This window comes from Cygnus olor, chromosome 19, assembly GCF_009769625.2.
Source record: "Cygnus olor isolate bCygOlo1 chromosome 19, bCygOlo1.pri.v2, whole genome shotgun sequence".
NCBI lineage: Eukaryota > Metazoa > Chordata > Aves > Anseriformes > Anatidae > Cygnus > Cygnus olor.
Window position 1 is genome coordinate 5,457,402 of NC_049187.1, and position 20,322 is coordinate 5,477,723.

The 20,322-nt window shown below is 62.2% G+C and overlaps 4 protein-coding genes across 7 annotated transcripts in view; all 4 read left to right on the forward strand.

The window, feature by feature from the left end:
• FAM102A (family with sequence similarity 102 member A) overlaps positions 1–7,496 on the forward strand; it is a 35,047-nt gene extending 27,551 nt beyond the window's left edge. For both annotated transcript variants that reach the window (XM_040531652.1, XM_040531653.1), the window contains exons 9-11: positions 173–294; positions 1,395–1,464; positions 2,349–7,496. In XM_040531652.1, the coding sequence (XP_040387586.1) occupies positions 173–294; positions 1,395–1,464; positions 2,349–2,394 (238 nt within the window). In that variant the 3' untranslated portion in view covers positions 2,395–7,496. The remainder of the gene's footprint in view (positions 1–172; positions 295–1,394; positions 1,465–2,348) is intronic.
• A 1,799-nt stretch (positions 7,497–9,295) lies between these two features.
• DPM2 (dolichyl-phosphate mannosyltransferase subunit 2, regulatory) lies at positions 9,296–11,306 on the forward strand. The gene is made up of 4 exons (XM_040531667.1): positions 9,296–9,408; positions 9,520–9,609; positions 10,329–10,431; positions 10,740–11,306. The coding sequence occupies exons 1-4, from the start codon at positions 9,406–9,408 to the stop codon at positions 10,796–10,798; spliced, it is 255 nt and encodes an 84-aa protein (XP_040387601.1). The 5' UTR covers positions 9,296–9,405; the 3' UTR covers positions 10,799–11,306.
• A 156-nt stretch (positions 11,307–11,462) lies between these two features.
• On the forward strand, positions 11,463–14,956 carry PIP5KL1 (phosphatidylinositol-4-phosphate 5-kinase like 1). The gene is given in 7 exon segments (XM_040532061.1): positions 11,463–11,504; positions 12,377–12,984; positions 13,088–13,212; positions 13,708–14,025; positions 14,097–14,280; positions 14,361–14,433; positions 14,435–14,956. Coding segments are annotated over 7 exon segments (1,509 nt in total). The 3' UTR covers positions 14,594–14,956.
• Positions 14,957–16,842: 1,886 nt separating this feature from the next.
• ST6GALNAC4 (ST6 N-acetylgalactosaminide alpha-2,6-sialyltransferase 4) lies at positions 16,843–19,606 on the forward strand. Of its 3 annotated transcripts, none has more exons than XM_040531660.1 (6): positions 16,843–16,972; positions 17,339–17,424; positions 17,844–18,020; positions 18,169–18,581; positions 18,687–18,816; positions 18,896–19,606. In XM_040531660.1, exons 2-6 carry the CDS (start codon positions 17,413–17,415, stop codon positions 19,235–19,237), a joined length of 1,074 nt encoding a protein of 357 aa, XP_040387594.1. In that variant the 5' UTR covers positions 16,843–16,972; positions 17,339–17,412; the 3' UTR covers positions 19,238–19,606. The 3 variants fall into 3 exon arrangements, with proteins under 3 accessions (XP_040387594.1, XP_040387597.1, XP_040387596.1); XM_040531663.1 differs by having other exon boundaries at positions 18,709–18,816; XM_040531662.1 differs by lacking the exon at positions 16,843–16,972 and having other exon boundaries at positions 17,328–17,424.
• Positions 19,607–20,322: the final 716 nt, after the last annotated feature.

Below are 20,322 nucleotides of genomic sequence, written 5' to 3' on the forward strand. Positions count from 1 at the left end.
CTGGTGCAAAGCCCCCTTGGGAAGGAGAGACAGAATCTACTCCTTGGTCTTCAAGCAGCAGTAAATTGGAAGTAATCACTAGGAGGGAGGCCGTTGCTCAAAGAAGCAAGAGAGTATCTGAAAGTCTGTCGTGAAAGGCTGAGTAAGTTTTCCTTTTATTTTTCCTCCCCAGGAGGAAAAAGGATTCAGTGGAGAGTCATCCAACCCGAGTGGATGACACCAGGATCGATGCAGATGATATAGTGGAGAAGATAATGCAGAGTCAGGACTTCACAGATGTCAGCAATACTGAAGGTGAGAGGATGAGTCTCAGAGGGGAGGTCTTGGCTATTCCTTTAGCAAGGCTGCCAAGCTTTTACAGAGCAAGATCTGATCTGTTGTAGACTCCCTTCCCCACTTGACAGTATTTTCTTTCAGTGCTTGCTAGGTGTTTCTGCGGTAGGTAAAGAAACCACGTGGATTTGAGAGCTGCGCATCAATTTGCAAACAGTGCTTGCCACTGTTCTTCTGCAACGCACAACAGAGGTTGAACAGGAGCTTAAACATACAAGATGAGAGGGAAGAAATACCAGTTCTTCAGGGCCTTTGTTCCAGGGTCAACCCAAGGGTGTTTGTTAAAGTAGGAGGCCACAGCTGGAGCAAAAATGGCACATCTTGGCAAAAGGATGGGAAAAGAGATGGGTCACGGTGTGCTGGTGTTAGGGTCTGAGAGAGCCAAAGGAGTTTTCTCCTTTGCAGTCACAGCATTTGTTAAGAGAAAATTAATATCATCACTGCATTTATTTTAATCTTCCAATTTAGCCTAGAAATCAATCTCATATCCTTTATCTAGTGTGTTTTTTCAGTAAGTTTTAAACCTGAGCCTAACTTCTTGTTAGTACTTCTACAGATTACTGTTAGTCACCTTAAATCACTGGATATGGTATCAGATCATATGGGGATCTCCACCTCACTCAGCATGAGTTTAAACTAGGCTGAATATAGCCACCTTTTACCAGCAGAACAGGCTGAATTTCTTTTCCAGTAACGAGTGTACAAAAGCAGCATGGGAGCCCCACAGTTTACCTGTTTAGATGTATTAAAGCCGACCCAAAAACTTACATCAGTGGAATTGCCTCGAAAGAAGCAGCCGGAGGAATGTCATCGCATTCATTTCTCTGCTTTTACTCTTCCAAAACTCAATGTTGTGCTTGATTTGTACATGAGGCTCCTTTTTAAAGCAAGAAGAGTTCCCGGGGGCCCTATTACTATGGGAACACCAGAAAGTGTGCATGCGGATTCACAGAAATACATTTGTTCCTGTTCCGAACGTTGTGTAACGCAGCTGGGAGAGGAGCACCTGGCAGCCAGTGGTAGCTCTGGATTTTGATACCTGCTTCCTTTTCTATCTGCAGATAGCAACCTGAGGTTGTTTGTGAGCAGAGACGGAACAACTACACTGAGCGGTATTCAGCTGGGAAACAGGTAGGTTTCCTGCAAGCCTGCAGACAGCGAGGCTCCGGAGAAATTAGTTAGCTGTTTGTACCCAGGAAACTTTCACCTTTGTTACGGGAGAGATTTCTAAACATCACGTGCTGTACGGTGGCTTTATTCCCACATTAACGCCCCCAGGTGTCATGGTGACAGGCTGCAGCTGCACTGGAGTGTAAGTGCAGTTGTCAGTAGAAGCTCATAGGGATAGTTTGATCCCAGTTGCTAGATCCAAGAGCAGAAGTAAGTGAGGAGTAAAAGGACAAAATGGTAGAGGTTGGTTCCTGTTTGTTTCCGCACCCGACCGAAGGCAGGGAGCTTTGCCTCCTGCTGGACTACAGCAAAACTGCAGCAGCTTGTTCTATTGTCCCTTCTCCCTGCCCCCTCCATCCGTGTCAAGGGCTTTTTCTCTTGTGAAAGACTTCTGGACAAATAAAACTTTGTCTTGCTGCAATAGCCCTTGATGCCATGCATTGACCGGTCGCGTTTGCGAAGCTTTATAGCACCTTTGTAGGAAGAAAAGCAATAATGGCGAATACAAAGATGTGTCAGGTCGGTGGTAAAATTGGAAGCAGAGCCAGGAACACTGGCTCTTTGCACAGTATGCTCCCTCCCCAGCCCCTTTCCTCTGCCTTCTAGAAGGATTTATGTGCTACACCCAGCTCTTTCAAGTGCTCTAGTGTTGGCTTGCCACGTAGCTGTCTGTTTTGTGTTATGTGAGTTGACGTCTCGCCAGACTGAGTCGTTATTTTCAGTATTTCGTGTGAGGTTAGAGGGCGATGTTCATGAGCAGAGAGCTCTGAATAAAGACTTGTTTGCTCTAAGTGACTGAGGAAAATAACCTGGCTTTCTCGTCCTCTTCCCCTCTGCCTCCTCAGGGTCTCGTCTGGAGTTTACGAGCCAGTGGTGATTGAAACCCACTAAATGTGAAGAACAGGGTAGAGCTGCTGGAAACAGGCCCCCTACCCGGTCCGCTGCCACATGGATGCCAACCTTTACCTCTCTTCATGCAGCATTCCAGAAGGGATTTCTCCACGCCCCTCCCCGTACGTTTGCACTGCAGAACTACTCCGAGACCACTCCAGACCGTGCACTTTCCCTGTCGGCAGTACCCTCCTCCGCTTCCCAGTTCTTCCAGTGCCTGCCCTCCCCTGTTCCCAAGCAGGCGCCAGGTGTCTGTTGGACGTATCCTTAGTCCTAGAGGATGTTGCTCTTCTGCACCCCTCATTGCACCCGTCCATTTGCAACAGGGGACGTCTCAGCTTTGTCTCCCCAAAACATTGGGTTATACCACTGTGAACTCTTCAAACCACTGGGGGAGGGGGAAACCATTGTAACCAAACCAAGAGCTGCTTGTTGGTGACACGGCGGAAGGGCCGCTTGCAGGATGCTTTATACATTGACTCTGCAAGGGAGCATCACCTTCCAAGGCAACAGTTTTACTGAACGAGGTATGCTGTGGTGTGCACTTCACCTGGCTACCCTCAGATCCCCAAACAGCTTCTTATAGGAAATATCTCCCGAAAGTGCATTTCAGAAAATTACTGCAATCCAGATGGGAGCTGATTAAATGGTTAAATGCTTGTTATACCACTAACTGCATCGTGCCCTTCCACTGCTGGGCATGGAAGGGCAGTGCTCACCTATTAGCATTACCAGGAGCACTTTAGAGGTTCCAGATTTTACCTGGAGGAGGCTTATACTTGCTTTTCCAGGGTTATAATCCACGTTTGCTGGACTGATTCAGCAAATAGTTACTGTTGGAGCTTGGAATACAAAACCTCTTTTTTTTTTTTGGCTCAGGAAGGGAGCTGCCCTTCTTGGACTGTGAAAAGATTCTCGTTATCTGACGGCCCTCCCTGGGCCGTGCAGTTATCTGCAGCGGTCTCTCTGGTGGTGGTGGTAACAATTGCCTCTCTCGGCCTGGGCCAGTACGGGAGTCGGTGTTGGTTGGCCTTTCTTGACCTGTCAGCAGGGATCTACGCCTGAGCTGGTTCTTTTTGGGGCTGGGGAGAAGTAGGGCAAGATGAAGCCCCCGTCTTTGCCTTCAGAGGTAGGACAGGTGTTTCCTGCTGCGTTAGCCACAGCAGCCGTTCCTACCTGCTCCGTGGCGAGTCAGCTCTGACAAGGCTTCAAACTCTTTTTCTGGTTGATCCTTCAATTGTTCCTCTTTGGGTTTTTCTGCAGTTGTTTGACACTTGAGCTGCCTCCTTGCAGCGTGTGGCAGAGCTGTCAGTCCCTTTCAGCTCCCACTGATAGATTCTCCTGGCAGCTGCGTTGCAGACGGGGATCTCTGCAGACTCCAGCCGCGGGCTGTGCTTGCAGCCCTTCCTGTACAGAGACTCGTGGCCTGTAAGCTATTTCTGTGTAGTGCCCTTTCCTCTTTTGCCGGTGTACTGTAGTAGCACTCAGCAGCCATGCACTTTGAGTAACGGCGCGCTCCTGGCCCCGCCGGGAGCGTGCCCTCCTCTGACACACGTGTGCGTGCACACTCACGGGCACACACCTGCCCTGCTCAGCAAGGAAAGACTTGTAATTGATCACGTTGTTGTTCAAGCTTAGTTATTGTAAAGCCTTCTTAAAAAGAAAAAAAAAAAGGATTAATAGTGGTCTCTGTGGCCAGAATGCATGCAGATGAGCTACTGGAAAAGGGAATTTGGCAGAACGAGAGATGAGGAATTAAAAAGGGCCTTGATTTTAATTTTTCTTGTTTTTTTTTGCCCTGCTAGCTAAGGATGGCTGCATGGGGAGGGTGTTAGGCAGTGTGGCAAAGCCATACAGCTGCTTACTCTGTTTTGATGGTTCCTGTCCTCAAGTCCAGAGGTTTCTTTCTGTGTTTGGACAGACCACACGTAGGATATGGATCTTTTTCACCCCTTTTGCTTCAAAGGGAGTTAAAATTTGGGTTATGGTTCAAAGGGTTACAGACACCACTTCGGTTTGGTTTAATGTAGGGAAAAGGTATTGATCTTTTGAGTCTGTCTAAAACAAAAGCTCTTTCACACTTTCTGGTGTTTTTAACTGCGATCTCTTCTCCATTCAGTCTGGGGAGGTTTGGCACTCGCTCGCAGGCTGGGGAGCTTCCTGCCCGCTCTGGGTGAGAGGTGCCCTGTGCCGGGGGTGCTCGCAGGACAGGGAGAGCTGCTGCTTGCTTTCTTCACTCCCTGAGGCTCTGCCAGAAAGCTCGGCCTGGCCTGACCCTCTGTTCAGGTCAGTGTGAGGGCAGAAGCACACGCAAACAGCAACGGGTGTCCTTGCTCTGCCCTCAGGTAGCTGTAGCGGGAGCTGGGGGTCAGGCTGCTCCCCGGGGCACAGCACCTGCTGGAAATCGGGTCCGGCATTGCAACCAGGACTTGAAAGGGGCAGAAATAAGCTAGGAAAGAGGCCAAACCCAGCTCAGTTCTGCTGCTTTGCTTCTATTCCCATGAAAAACAATGGTAGTTGCTGTCAGAGCAACTGGGAGCCAAGGGCTTTCTCCTGGGCTCCAGTTGGCAAGAGTCTGTTGCTCCGAGATGCTGGCAGCGAGGCATTGTGAATCTCCTCTTCCAGCAGAGCACGGGGAGCATCAGTTGAGCTTTTCAGAAAGCTGCTCTCATTCCCCCCAGGCTGGCAGTTGTAACCTGCTCCATCACATAGCTGTGGCCAGCCTGGGCAAGCCTCTGGCTTCTCTTCCAGCTGCTCGGCACATCACTGCTCGGGTTTTTGGTAACGGTGTCTCGCAGGGTGTGTGTCTCTTGTCTCCACATTAGTATTGACTCCACGGATCCTGGCCGTTTTATTTTCCAGCTCTCCCACCCTTCATTTTGAGTAAGAAGGCAGCGCTAGTCGTTCAGCCTAGTGCAGCACAGCCAGGGCTGGAGTGCCCGGGAGGGCCCTGTGGAGAGAGGGAGGAAGGAAGGAGCAGCCTGCTTCTAGCTCTAGACCTCACGCGGAGCTCCTGCTGCGTATCCACCACGAGCGGTGCCCAGCAGCATCCCTGGTGCTGGTGGAGGAAGCTGGTGTGGAAGTGGGGTCCAGCAGCCACTGCTGTCTCTTGGGAAGCTGCGTCTCGCGAGCACTTTTTCCTTGTTGGCATCACTGCCGTCTGTTCCTTGTTGGGCTTTGAACATTTAAGAAGTGAATCAGTTTCCAGACCCAAACCGCTGGCTAGTTTCTTTTTTTTTTGTCTTGAAGTTTATTGATTTTTTTTTATAAACCCAGCAGGCTGGTGTTTTTTTTTTTTTTTTTTGACTGCGTTATTGTTTCATTGATATTTTATTCCTGGGGGGCCGAGGGGGGACTTTCTTCCCTACATTGTTCCCTTTCTCAGGGGATTCAGAGGTGACTTAAACGAGTAAAAGGACCTTATTGGCAAGCCCCTGCATCCCCTGGGTCTCGGATGCTGGTGAGCAGGGCTGCCCATGCCCGGCTGGCCCTGGAGAAGCAGAGCTGGCTCTCTGCTCCCGTCTCAGGGCCAGGCAAAACGTGTGGGCCCTGCCCTCAGTCTCTGGACCCCTGGTTGGTGGAGGCCTGTTGCAAAGGCATGGGAAATTTCAATGTAATTTTTTTTACTAACTTTTTTTTTAAAAACGGTATGAGTGGAGTGAATGTCCAGGACGGTAGGCTTAGTTGTGAATTGCTGAAGGAGGTGGGTTTCAACTGGAAATTGTGATGGAAAAAGGGGGAGAAGGATGTTGCCCCTCTGTCTCTATTTTTTTTGGTCTGGTTGGCACTTTAAATGGGGGGCTTTGTGCTGTCCTCACCCTTGGTGTGATGGGCAGCGGACTTGTGATCTCTTCCCCCCCCCCCCCCGTTGCCAAATCCCTTTGCCCCCTGCAGAAAGCTAAGCCCTTTTAAGTGTTTGCTTCAGGTTTTTAGAGGGTTCTGAACTGGGCCGAGACCCGAAGAAACGTCTTTCATTCGAATCTTAATAGGAGGGGTTAACTTTTTTTTTTATTTATTTTGTCGTTGCTGTTTTTCTTTTTAAACCGGTGGCTGTGCAGCTGGACTCTGCACGCGCTGTTGTGAACCTCTGGGAAAACCTCACTCCAGGTACGCTAGAGCACCTAGGTGAAACGCCCCTCCTGGAGAGGGGCCCTGTCCTGCCCCCCCCCTCGCTGCCTTACCCGGGGGCTGCAAAGCCCCCCTCTGCCCCCCTGCCCTGCCCCGATGCCCCACCTAGGCTCTAGCTGAACGAATTGATGCTCTGGTGACTTAGCCCTGTGGACAAGGCTAGTCCCCAGGGGCGAGTTGCTGCAGACACTGCCTGGTAGCACGTGTTTGCGCTGAAAAGCCGCTTCCTCGCTGGGGGGGTTGAGCGTGAGATCCCCCCCTTCCCTCTCGAGCGCCGCGTCGTCCGTCAGCCCACCCGCGCCATCCCGACCTGATCCGTGGCTGTTGCCCCTGCCCGTGAAGGAGGGAGCTGGAAACCTGGGAAAGAGAAAGGAATTTGGGTGAAGCTTGGAGCTAGAGGTGTGGCTGAGCCTCTGAACTTGCCTCGACTGTAAGGAATAATGGTAGAGCCCGTATTTTTGTGGGGGGAGGGAGGGGAAGGGGAGATTGTTTTATTTTCGTGAAAGTTAATTGAACTTGGTGATCTTCAGATGAGGCGCGCACTTGATTTATATCAGATTCTATAGAGAGATCGCTGATATTTTTGGAAAGGGAATGGGTCTATGCAAACTTCCAAAATTGCTTGAAAGATAGTTTAACATTTTTTTACTTTGAAAATCTAAAGATAAATCTCTAACTTTTTTTCTTAAAGCAGAAGTGCGTTTAGAAAGAGAAGCTACTTCCACTGCTCTATTTTGATGATGATTCTTGGAAAGTTTGGGCTGGAGGGAATGACTATTTTTCACCATTTTTATCTTGCTCCTCTAGTTTTTTCTTTTTCTAACGGAATGCTGTGCCGTCTTTGATTCAACAGATCGTGTTTGTATTTTCTGTATCTGGTTCCTAACGTAGAGAAATAACAAATATATGAGGAAATCAATATAATGTCAAATGTTGTTATGGTTTGGGGGAAAATAAAGGTTTTTGGTACTTCACAATGATTCTTCTTGCTTTGTATTTTTGTTCTAGACATACATTTGCTTCAGAAATACTGGCTAAGGAAGCAAAAAAGTCAGACAGTGCCTGCTGGCAGGCAGGGCTTTCCTTGGCAGCCAGCAGGGTACGGGGTCCTTGCCAGCCCTCCCCGGGGGCAGGAGAGGGGCTGGAGCAGGGCAGGCGCCACAGCACGCGTCCAGTAGAAGCAGGAGCCTGAAATCCGGGGGGAAGGTGAACTGGCACCACCGCCAGCCCCTGGCACAGTCTCCTGTTCCTGAACACTGCGTCCCTGCCAGGGCTGCGCTCAGCGGCTGCATCCTGCCCCGCTGTGGGGACGGTGCCGCAGCTGAAGCATGGCTCCAGCAGCCACCTGGGGGCCAGGGCAGCCTGTCCTCTTCCACCATGAGCTGGATTCACCTTCCCCAGCCTCCCAAAGCCAGAACATCCGCACCTTTCAGTCCCAGGACCCCCCAGCCTCCCCTTCCTCTGAGGCTCCCCGCATCCCTCGGCTCTTCGGGCTCACTTTTCCTTCTCCAGCTGCCTTGTGTGTGAACTCGCTGCGAGGCAGGATGTGATGATCTGCGTTCTGGAGCTGTCTGAGCTCACTGCTTTTGAGATGAGTCACTTCCCTCGGAACTGAGCAGCAGGTGGCTGTGGAAATGGAAACCTGCTGCTGCAGGAGCTGCAAGCCTTCCACCAAGGGATTTGCTCCCAGCACTGGGGGGCTGTTCTCCATGACAATTCAGTGCTGAATTACAGGTTCACAGGAGCACCAAGCCTGGGCTTAGAATCACCGAATCACTAAGGTTGGGAAAACCCTCCAAAATCACCTGGTCCAATCATCCCCTTACTGCCACCGAGCCATGTCCCTCAGCACCACGTCCAACCTTTCCTTGGACACCCCCAGGGACGGTGACTCCACCACCTCCCTAGGCACCCCGTTCCAGTGCCTGACCGCTCTTTCTGAGAAGAAATGTCTCCTCGTTTCCAACCTGAACCTCCCCTGGTGCAACTTGAGGCCATTCCCTCTGGTCCTATCACTGGTTACCTGTGAGAAGAGGCCGACCCCCAGCTCCCCACACCTTCCTTTCAGGCAGTTGCAGAGAGCAATAAGGTCTGCCCTGAGCCTCCTCCAGACCAAACACCCACAGTTCACGGGACTTGTGTTCCAAACCCCTCACCAGCTTCAGAGCCCTGCCCTGGGCACGCTCCAGGGCTTGGCGCGTTCCCTTCAGAAAGCTGAGGGCTGCAGGGCTCCAACCACAGGCAGCTGGGGCAAAGAGGAGTGTGAGGGTAGGGGTGAGATATGGGGGCAGGGGGTGAGATACGAGGTTACAGGTGAGGTGTGAGTGTACGGGGTGAGACACGAAGGTTCAGGCAGGTAAGATACGAGGGTAGGGGTGTGATGCGGGGGTATGGGGTTAGGTGTGAGGGTACGGGGTGTGGTATGAGGGTACAGGTGAGATGTGAGTGTATGGGGTTAGGTGCGAGGGCTCAGGTGAGGTGTGAGGGTATGGGGTGTGATGTGAGGGCTCAGGGTGAGACATGAGGGTTCAGGCAGGTGAGGTGTGAGGGTACAGGTGAGACATGAGGGCGTGGGGTGAGACACGAAGGCCCAGGTGAGGTGTGAGGGCACAGGGCGAGGCGCTTGGCCCCCAGCCGCCGCAGCCCCGCCGCCTCCAGCTGCCCCCTCCCCTGCGGCCCCGCCCCCCGCACAGCGCCCCTCAGCCCTCCACCTCCCGCCACGCTCCGGGCGAGCCGCGCCTACATTTCCCACCCCACCTCGCGCTCCGCTATCGAGGTCTCCCTCGCTGATTGGCCGCTCGGAGGGAGCGTGACGAGGGGGCGGCGCGCTGATTGGCGGGCGGCGACCCGGAAGGACGGGGCGGGCAGGGGGCGCCCGTCGCTATGGTGAGCGGGGCCCGGAGCGGGGGCCGGGGCCGGGGCCCGGAGCGGGCCCGGGCCCGGGGGAGCGGGGCCGGGCCCCCCCCCGCGCCGCCCTGACGCTCTTTCCCTTCGCAGGCCACGGCGACGGACCGCGCGGTGGGCTTTGGCCTGGTCGCCTTCAGCCTGGCGCTGTTCGCCTACTACACGCTGTGGATCGTGGCGCTGGTACGGGGCCGCGCGGCGGGGCTGGGGGCGCGGCCGGGGACGGCCCCCGGGCGGCGGTGAGGTGAGCTCCCGGCCCGGCGGGGAGGGCTCGGGTAACGCCGAGCCCTGGGACAGCCCGAGCCCGGGGGTTGAGCGCTCCTCGGGGCGCGCCGGGTGGGGCAGGCAGCGGGGGGCCGCCTGGGAAGCAGCAGCCCCTCACGGGCGTCCCGAGGTGCGAGGGGCGCGTTCGGCTTCGGGCCGGTGGCAGCGCCCCTGAGGCCGGAGCTCCCCTGGCGGCTCTGCCCGCGGCTGTCCCGGGGCTGGTCCTGCAGGCTGAGGAGCTGTAGGTGAGCGCCCGGCAGCGCGGGAGCCGTCACGCTGCGCTCCGGCGTCCGAAGTGCTCCGGCGTCCTCGGGAAACGAATCCCGGCGGGATCTCTGTGAAACCAGGCCGGCGTCGGCCGTTCCCTTTGGGCGGGCGGAGCGTCGGGGGCTTGGTGTGGCCGGGACAGGCCCCCGCGTGCCCCTCACCAGCCCTGCTGGAGCCCTCGGCCTCCCGTCCGTCCCCCTGCGCTCTGCAGCTGCTGCGCGGGGGCTTCACCACGTAGGTCCGGGCACTCTTTAATTAGCAGTCCCCTCGAGCCTGATATTTCCGTCCTGCTTTTGAAACCAGACGGCCGCACGCGTGCGTGACCTGCAGGTGGTGCCCCCCTGCTGACCGCCCGCTCTCTCTCTCTGCAGCCCTTCATCGACAGCACCCACGCCATCCACCGCTTCTTCCTGCCCAGGGAGTACGCCGTTATCATCCCCGTGGTGGCCGGGCTGCTGCTGCTGCTATTTATAGGTGAGCGTTATTTCGGTTGTTCTAATTAGGGCCTTCTAAATGAGGAAGAGAGAAGGGGGTTGCTAGGGGGGTAGCTAACGCACAGTGCTTGTGACGCGCTGCCCGTGGCTCCTGCAGCAGCTCGGCGTGGTGTGGGCCCTGGTGGTGGGCTCTGTGCGCGCACACGCGCGTGTAACTGGCTCCTTGACCCTCTGGATGTAGATTTGTTTCTTGCTCTCTCTGCCGAGATTCTGTTCCTCACTACAGCGTGTTTTAAAAGTGCCCCTAATTAGAAGTTTTCTGACCTAATTTGTTCTCTCCCGTGGCAGGCGTTTTTATAATGGTGGTGACGTGGAAGAGCAGGAAGCCTGCCAAGAAATCGGAGTGAAGGGCCGGCAGAGAGATGAGGAGGAGGCCCCCGCCCTGCAGCGCCCCGGCCAGGAAGAGGCTGCAGCACCGCGCGGCCGCCTCCTCCACAGCTCGCTCGCAGCCGCGGCGCCGAGCTGGCTGCTCTCCCTCCCCACATTCCTTCCTGAGAAGCAGCAGCCTCGTGGAGTTTACGACTTACTGACCAAAAGGGAGCAGAACTGGCTGACGGGACTCGCCAGGAGAGGGCCCAGAGCTCTGGCTCTGAGGGAGCTGCTCCCCAGCTGGGGCTACGTGCGGCCCCTGTGCTTTGGCTGGGCTGGGTGGGAGCTGCTGGGGCGCAGCCAGCCCAGCCAGACCCCCGTCAGGTGCTTGGCCCCTGGGTAGTCCTTCCTCTCTGCTCCTGCTGTGTCCGCTAGTTTGTTCCCTGTTTGTTTTTTTTTTCTAACTTTATATACTGTTTGTGTTTCTTTTAAATCGGATCCAAGACTGCGAAGAAAGAAAATAAGGTTTGGGGCTTGGAAAAGGCAGTCTCGTGTTCTCCATTTGCCTGCTGGAAGGGCTAACTAACGGTGGTGCTGCGGGCTCTCAAATTTCGGAAGGACCCCCCGGTGAGGCCAGGCTCACAGAGGACGCAGGGACAGTGCCACTGTCCCCTCCTGCAGCGTCCGGCTGAGGCCGTGGCCATGCCCTGGCTCACAGAGGAAGCGTTCGGCTCCCCCTCTGTGGTGGGAACCGCATCCAGCAGCCGTCAGCTGGGCTCCTGCCTGCACCGGGCCCTGCCCGGCAGCACCCGGCCTCCCCCGTGGGCCCCTTCTGGCAGCAGCCCCTGCCCCGAGCCGCGCTGCCAGCAGCTGCCCCGGGCTGTAGCGAGCTGGCTTCGCCCCCAGTAAAGGTGTCTGCAGGGTCTCCCATCTTTGGCCCCCTCCCGTGCCGCGTGCGGAGGTGCAGCTCCAGCCTCGTCTCCTGCCTCGGGGAGATGAGTTTGGGCTCGGGGGGCTGGAGAAAGCAGGGGGAAGAATTCCAGTTGTGCGGTAGCAGCTCCGGGCTGGGTGCAGCTCCTTCCTGGGACACCTCCAGGGCAGGCCCTTCCTCGCAGCCCCCCTTGGGGCACTGTTTTGTAGGGGGGCCCTGCCCGCTATGCCAGGTCCCGTGCCCCATGGAAGGGGCCCTGGGGACACGGGATGTGTGCACAATGCCGGGTGGTGCCCCCTGAGCCCCCCGAGCTACCCCCCCACCTGGGTGGCCAGTGCTGGTGAGGGCTGGGTTGCCCCAAGGGCACAGGTCTGCCCCTGGCCCTCACCCCCACGTGGCCCCTGCCCCGCCGGAGGCCCCGCGCCCTGCTCACGCCGCATGTCCTTGTCCTGCCACCCACAGGTCCCCCGGCTGCGGGCCCCCGTGGGGCTCTGATGGCAGGGACCCGGCTGGTGGGACAGAGAGGGGACAGTGCCCGGGCTGACGCTGCCGGGGGTCATGGTGAGCGGTCTGTGGGCTGGGGAGCGCAGCGGGGTGGGGGCACGGAGGGCTGGGGCGGTGCCAGGCGCGAGCTGCCTCCGCTGGGCTGGAAGGGGCCGGGGCTGGGCGCTGGAGCACCCCACAGCACCGCTGCCCCCCTCGCCCCGTCCCCGCAGCCACCACGGGCACCCCGTCTCCCCCCAGGCTGCTGCAGCAGGGGGAACCCCAGCGAGCTGCCCGCCCGGCGGGGGGGCTCCGGCTCTTCCAGCGGGGGCACCAGCGACACGACCGCCTCGGCCTCTTCGAGATCGGCCCCGAGCACGAGTTCTCCCTCCTGACCTGCCGGCTGCGCGCGGGGCTCAGCGCCGCCACCCAGGTGGCCACTGACCACCCGCCCGCGGTGAGAGCCCTCCCCGCGCCCACCCGGGGTCCTGCACTGCCCCCCTGGGGGCACACTCCCCCCCATGTCCCCCCGCCCCAGGACACCCCCTGCGACGGCGACTGCGCGGCAGTGCTGAGGCAGCCCCGCGAGGTAGGAGCCGTGGGGGTGCCCCTGCGCTCCCGGCCGTGCCGCGGCTCACCGCGTGTGCCGCTGCCGCCGCAGGGCTTCGAGCTGCACACCTACGCCGGGCCGGCCTTCGCCCGCCTGCGGCGCGCGCTGGGGCTGCCGGAGGAGCAGTACCAGGCGGCGCTGAGCTCGCGGTACTTCCAGTTCGTCAGCAACTCCAAGAGCAAGGCCCGCTTCTTCCTGACGCGAGCGGCGCCGGGGCGGTGGGCAGCGGGGTGCGGGGTGCTGCGGGTGCCCCCAGGGCCCCTGGCCGTCCCCGTGCCCCCAGCCACGTCTCGCCCACCCCAGGCAGGACGGACGCTTCTTCCTGAAGACGCAGACGAAGCAGGAGATGCGCTTCCTGCTTGCCAGCCTGCCCCGCTACCTCCGGCACCTCGAGGCGTTCCCCCACTCGCTGCTCGTCCGCCTGCTGGGTGAGGGCGGCCGGGGTGGGACCGGAGGGACTGGGGGGGGCTGTGGGGCGCCAACCACGGCCTCACGGCGCTCGCCCCCGCCGCCCCCAGGCGCCCACAGCATCGTCCTGCCCCGCCGGAGGAAGGTAGGTGCCCCCGCTGCAGCCCTGCCCCGTCCCCAGCGCTACTTCACGGCCACGCAGAGCGGCTTCTTCCCAGCCGAGGGGATCCTCGAGCGGTGAGTCGGGGAAGGGCAGGGCGTCCGTCTGTCCTGCCAGGCCTGGGGTCTGTCCACTGAGTGCTGCCCACGTCTGTCTGTCCGTCTGTCCTGGGGGTGGCTGTGTCCCGTTGTCCCAGGGCACGCAATGTCCGTCTGTCCTGGCAAAGCCAGCGTCTGTTTGCCGCCTCCCCTTGGTGCGTGGTGTCCGTGTGTCCTGGGGAATGGTGTGTGCGTGTCCTGGGGAACGTGGTGACCATTTGTCCGGATGAACATGGTGTCTGTCCATCCTGGGGAAGGTGGTGTCCATCTGTCCTTGGTGCCTGGTGTCTGTCTGTCCTGGGGAACGCGGTGTCCATTTGTCCTGGGGAACATTGTGGCTGTCCTTGGTGCCTGGTGTCTGTCTGTCCTGGGGAACGTGGTGTCCGTCCATCCCTGGTGCCCGGTGTCCATCTGTCCGGCGCCTTCCCCCCCACGCCGGGCTGGCTGTCGGGACGGAGCCGCTCGCCCCCCCCGCAGGTACGACATCAAGGGCTGCCGCGTGGACCGCTGGGCCGAGCCCGCGACCGCCGTGGTGTCGAAGGACCTCAACTCCGAGGGCAAGTCCCTCGTCCTGGGTAAGGCGCGGGGGGCACGGGGGGGTGCACGGCGAGGCGCCGGGGGGCTGAGGCTGCCCCGCGTGCCGCAGGCGCCCAGCGGCCGTGGCTGCTGCGGCAGCTGGAGCTCGACAGCCGCTTCCTGGAGGAGCTGCGGGTGCTGGACTACAGCCTGCTGCTGGCCGTGCAGCCCCTGCTCCCCGACGGGCGCGCGGCACGGTGAGTGGTGCCCGGTGAGGGGGCAACGGGCTGGAGCCCCCCCCGTGTCCCTGCTCCGTTTTGGGGGGCTGAGCCCCCTGCCCGCCTCCCCGCAGGTCCCCGGCGCCGTGCCGCGTCCTGCTGGGCTCGGGGACGAGCCAGAACCAGCGCCCGCTGCCCGGCGGCAGCAACCCCCTGCACTGCATCGACGGGCCGCAGCGGCGCTACTCGGGGGGGGGGGCTGGTGGATCTCTTCACCGCCTACACCTTCCGCAGGCGCCTCGAGCGCCTCTGGAAGAGGATCCGCTACCGGGACGGGTCCTTCTCCACCCTGCACCCCGCTGCCTACGCCCGGCGGCTGTGCCGGTGGGTGGAAACGCACAGCGAGTGACGGCCGCGCTCGGGGCCCGCCTAAAACCCCATTCCTGCACCAGAAGCTGAGCGGAGATGTATTGTTTGGGGTGTGGACGGAGGGCACCTGCCACCCGCTCGCCTGCCCAGAAGTGTCCCCAGAAATGCTGCCCTGCCCCGGGCTGAGCCTCGTGGGGCTGCGTGCCCGCCCCAGGGCGTTCGGCTCCCCGTGGGATAAGCGGGGAATGCCGCGCTGCAAAGGGCAGCGGCCCTAAAAATAACCCTGCGGGAGCAGCCGGCAGCATCACGAGGTGGCCGTGCTCCGGCCCAGGCTGAAGGTCAGGGCGCTGGGTGTGCCCCGTGCGGCTCGAGGTGCCCTCAGCACCGCGCTTTGTGCCTCAGTTTCCCCCCTCGCAGCCTCTCTCGGGGGGCAGCGGGGTCCCCGCACCCCGGGGGGCTCCTGCGCTGTTTCTGGGTGCAGTCCCTTGCTCCAGTGTCCCCTTCGCCTTCCAGGACCCCCACCTCCCCCCCCGTGGGCCATGTCCCTCTGCAGAATCCGACCCCACTCGCGCCGTGCTCCCCCCATCAGCATGGGGTCTCACACCCCGCATCCAGGACAGCCCACGTGCCGTGGCAGCGTCCCACATCCCCCTGCTGAGGTGCTGTGGGGCCACCCCGTGTCCTGTTGCCTGCAGCCTGGGCAGGTTGGGCAGGAAGAGAAGACAGAAACACGGTGGATAAAACCCAAACCCTCCCTGTGAAGCTGCTGGCACGTGGCAGGGCAGCCCGCACCCCAGCCTCGGGGGACGCAGTGCTACCGCCAGCTCCGAGGGAGCTGAAAAATTAAACAAAATCCGCTGCAGGCCATTCGGGAGCGATTCCTGCTTGGCGTGGGATGCCCAAGGGTGGGTGGGCGCTCTGGCCCATCACGGGAGGGCTGCTGGCCGGGGTTCCCCGCACAGGCATGGCCACTGGTGTGCCGTGCCACCATCGCCGCCTCTTCCATCCCTGCCGAAGCCTGCGGGGATGGCGCAACCAGCTTCGAGGCAGTGGTGGTTTCACCCTGATGGGGAGCCCAGCGCCTCAAAGAGTGGGAGAAGATACACGGACAGATCTCAAGGGCTGCAATAAGGACAGCGTGCCGCTCCAGCACGGGGCCCCACAGGCCTCCTGCTCCTGCGTGGGCTCCTCCACATGCCACAGGGCAGCTCCTGCCCTCCTCCTGTGCTGACGCGCTGGCTGCAGGGTTGCTCCTTGCATCTCTCAGCCCTCTCTCCCTCAGCTGCTGGGGCACGGCACTTTCTTCCTTCACTCTGCTCTCCCAGAGGCCTGCCCAGCTCTGGCCACCAGCGGGTCCCTTTTGGGGTACCTGGCACCGGCTCCCCTCTGACACGGGGCAGCTGCTGGGCTCTGCTCCCAGAGCCCCCCCGCAGTCCCCCTGCTCCCACCCCCTGCCACGTAACCCCAATACAAAGGTTGTTTTTCTTACTTCCTTGTCTTTTGCTTGGAAAAACAAAGTCCATGGGCAGGGGGCAGCTGCGGGCAGGTGGCTCGCTGCGGGGACGGTTCCTGCAGGTGCTCCGCGCCTCGGTCCTGGTGCCAGGGGCTGCAGGGGACGGGTGGGTGGCTTGTGGCCCCCCGAGGCCATCAGCCAGGATGGGGGCAGCAGGAGGCCAACCTGCCCCAGCCCCAGTCCCCAAATAGCCCCCGGGCCATTGCTACTGCCCCTGAGCGCGCAGCGAGCTGCTCTGGGCTGGGGGGCGCAGCGGTGAGAAAGGGGCTTGGGGACGGGGGGGCTGCAGGGACCCCCGGGCTGGGAGAGGGCTGGGAGGGCACCGCAGGAGGGGGGCGAGGAGTGGGGACGGGTGCCGGGGCCCGTCCTGGCTCTGCCGGTCCCGGGGGACGCGGGCTGGGGGCCGGGGCTCAGGGGATGGACGGGGACCGGGGTCGGTACCGGCTCTGCCCCTCCGGGGGCTGGGGCGTGGGCGAGCGCTCGGGGGGCGCACGGGAGCGCTGCCGGGGGGTGGGGGCGGCTCCGGGAGCTGCGGGGGGCGGCTCCGTGCCGGGGCGCACCGGGACGGGACCGGGGCCGGTAGCAGGGCGCACCGGGGCTGATACCGGGGCCGGTCCCGGGGCTGGTACCAAGGCGCACCAGGACGGTCCCGGGGCCGGTCCCGGGGCCGGTCCCGGGGGCCGGGCGGCGGGGCCCGGTGCCGAGGCTCCCCCCGCGGGGGCGGTCCCGGCAGTGCCCGCTCGGCTCCGCTCCGCCCCGGCGCGGCGCCGCCAGCCGAGCCCGGTGCAGCCGAGCCCGGTGCAGCCCAGCCCGGTGCAGCCGGGATGCGGGGCCCGGCGGTGGCCCCGGGGACCGGGCAGCGGCACCCCCGCTCCCGTTGCAGCCCCCGCGGGGGCTCCCGGCTCGGTGAGGGGGGGCCGGGGCCTGGGCTGCGCTCCGGGCCCGGGGGGAGGAAGCGGTTATGGGATGGGGGGAGCTGGGTCTGGGGGGGTGATAATAGAGGGAGGGGGGCGTCCTGGGGGTCGCTGGGGGACTCGGTTCAACGGGAACGTCCCGGGGATGGGGCAGGTCCTGGATATGGGGGGGGCATGAGCGCGGGGAGGGGGGTGCTGGAGTACCGGGGGTCCCAGGAAAGGAAGGGGGCTGGTGCCGAGCTGCCCCCCATCACAGCTGGGGGGGTCCGGGACCCCCCCAGCTGTGATGGGGGGCAGCTCGGCACCAGCCCCCTTCCTTTCCCCCCTCCCCGCCCCACTGACCCCAGCCTGCGTGCAGGGTGCGCGCCCCGACCCCCCAGGTAACGCCGGCTGCCCCCGCGGGACCCCCGCCGGCCGCCCTCGCCCTGCAGGATGAAGACGCTGGTGAGTACCCCGGGGTGCCGGGAGCGGGGGGCTACGGGGCCGGGGCGAGCCTGCGGGCATCACGGGGCTGCTCACCCCAAAACCCACACTGGGGCAGGGCCCTGCCCGGCGGCCCCGCTGGGCGCTTGGCACCCCCCTGGACCCCGGAGTGGGAGCAGGGGCTCGAGCCTGGCATGAGCACAGGAGCTCGGCCCCACGGCACGCAGCCATGCGGCGCGTGGGTCTGGCTGCGTGCAGGAAGTGAGTCACGCGCAGGCACCGGCGGCTCCTCATCCCCACCCCAGCGAGCGCCCGAGCCGATGCGTCCTCCCCCGAGAGGCCGGTTTTGCCGCGAGGCATCCCGGTGCCTCTCCGAGCACCCGATACGGGGCCAGCGCACGTGGCCTGGGCCTGGAGAACCTTCCCCGCTCTGCTTCCAGATCCGCTTCTTCCTCGCCCTGGTGTGCGTGGCCGCCGTCTCCGTGCTCTACGTCCTGCTCTGCTCCCTCGCCTGCCTGCGGCCCTGCTGCCGGGCGGCACGGCGCTGGGACGGCCCCGCGTACGCTGCGCCCGCCGTGCTCAGCTTCCAGGGGTACAGCCGCGTCCCCGACGGGCAGGTGCGTGGGGACGGGGAGGGGACAGCCTGACCCCCGCTGCCCCCGTGCCTCAGTCTCCCCTTCCTCAGGGAAGGGTGAAGCGGGCTGGGGAAACGGGGAAAGCGCTGGCACCCGGAGGGGTCCGTGCTGACGGCGCGTGTCCCCGCAGCCGCTGCAGCGAGCGCTGTGCCGCCGCTGCGCCGTCGTCTCCAGCTCGGGGCAGATGCTGGGCTCGCGCCTGGGGCAGGCCATCGACGGGCAGGAGTGCGTGCTGCGCATGAACCACGCGCCCACCGCCGGCTACGAGGAGGACGTGGGGACGCGGAGCACCGTCCGCGTGGTGTCGCACACCAGCGTCCCGCTGCTGCTGAGGAACCAGCCCTACTTCTTCCAGCAGTCCCAGGAGACCGTCTACGTCATCTGGGGGCCCCCCAAGAAGATGAGCCGGGAGAAGGGGGGCTCCACCTACCGGGCGCTGCTGAAGGTGATGGAGACGTACCCGCGCCTGCAGATCTACACCCTGACCGAGGAGAAGATGGCCTACTGCGACGACGTCTTCCAGAACGAGACGGGGAAGAACAGGTACCGCGGCCTCACCCCAGAGCGCTGACCCCCGGGGCCAAGCCCCCTGCTCTGGCCGAGCCCCTGCTGGGTGTCCATCCGTCTGTCTGCCCGTCCGTCCTCCAGCGCGGCCGCCTGTGCGTTGCAGGGTGAAGTCGGGCTCTTTCCTGAGCACGGGCTGGTTCACCATGATCCTGGCCATGGAGCTGTGCGAGCGCATCCGCGTCTTCGGCATGGTCAGCGACAGCTACTGCAGGTGCGGGGCCGGGGGGCGGCTGGCGGCACCGGGCACCGGAGGGGCCGCATCCTGCTCAGCTTCCTCCCTGCGCCGCCAGGGAGAAGAACCACACGAGCGTGCCTTACCACTACTTCGAGAAGGGCCGGCTGGACGAGTGCAGGATGTACCTGGTGCACGAGCGGGCCCCCCGCGCCGGGCACCGCTTCATCACCGAGAAAGCCATCTTCTCCCGCTGGGCCAAGAGGAGGGACATCGTCTTCACCCACCCGTCGTGGGCGGGCGGGTAGGAGCGGTGGCGCGGCGCCACGGCTGCCTCAGCCCTGCCGGTGCCGCGGTTGGAAGCCTCTTGTTGTACCCCCAGGTCTGGTGGGTGTGTGGGTGGCGGCGGGGGGACCCCCACCCCGTGCCAGCGCGTGGGGGACGGGGCTGGACCCACTGAGCCCCCCCAGCTGCAGGCATCAAGCTGCCTTGGACACAAGGGGACCTCGCCGGCACCACCAGATGGATGTTTGCTGTGGGATTCAGCGTTCGGTGACATGAGGAGGGGAAATTCAGCCCCCACCAGCCACTGCCTCGTCCCAGGATGGAGCCCCAGTGCCACGGGACCTGGTGCCATGTGTGGGGCACGGGGAATGGGGCCGGGCTGACCCCTCCGGACTGTCCCCAAGCTGCCACCGGGACAGGGCTCCGCGTGCCTCCTGCCCCCCAGCCCAGGGCCACGCGCCCTGGGAGCTCCGAGTTGCCTTGTCACAAGTGCCCTTGGACCGAGACCAAAGCAAACGTGCCCATTAAAGCCTTCGTAACTCCACGGGCCCCGCGCTGCGCCCGCGGCGGAGACAGGAGCCGGAGGTGCGCGGGTGGCGGGCGCGTGGGGATGGGAACGGGGGGGCACAGGGGGGTAGCTGGGGGCTGCCGGCTCCTCGTGCCCTGCCGGGCTATAAATATGACGGGGATTTGACGGACGGGGTTAGAGCGGTGCCCAACACGGAGCAGGGCGCTGGAAGGGGTTATTTGGGACGCGGGGGCGGCGGTGCTATGGGACGGGAGCTGGCCCCGGTGTGGCTGTGTGCCCGGAGAGAGGGGGCGAGCTGCGGGCACGGCGTGCAGGGTGCTGATAAACGGCTCCTGGGACGGACGGAGCGGCGAGGAGGGCGGCAGAGCTGTGGGGTGCTGGGCTGGGGTCACGTTTGCTCCTGTTTCAGCCGGCGCCTGCCGCTTTGGGGCTGTTCCTCGGGGTTTTGCCAGCGCAGCTCCCCACGCACGCCGCTCGCAGGAGAGGCCGGGGAGCTCCTCGGCCCCGCTCCGCAGCGGAGCCAAAAACCCCGGGGACGGCCCCGAGTGGGTCCGTGGGCTCCGTACCACATCAGGACCTCGCAGCCCCCACAAAATGAGTGGGGTGCCGAGGGGGCACAGCGCTGCGCCACCCCGTAAATGCCGGGCACCCACGGGCACCCGGCCGCCCACGGGAACCCCCAGCCACCCACGCCCCCCCGGCGCACCCCATGCGCTCCCCGTCGGGGCGGG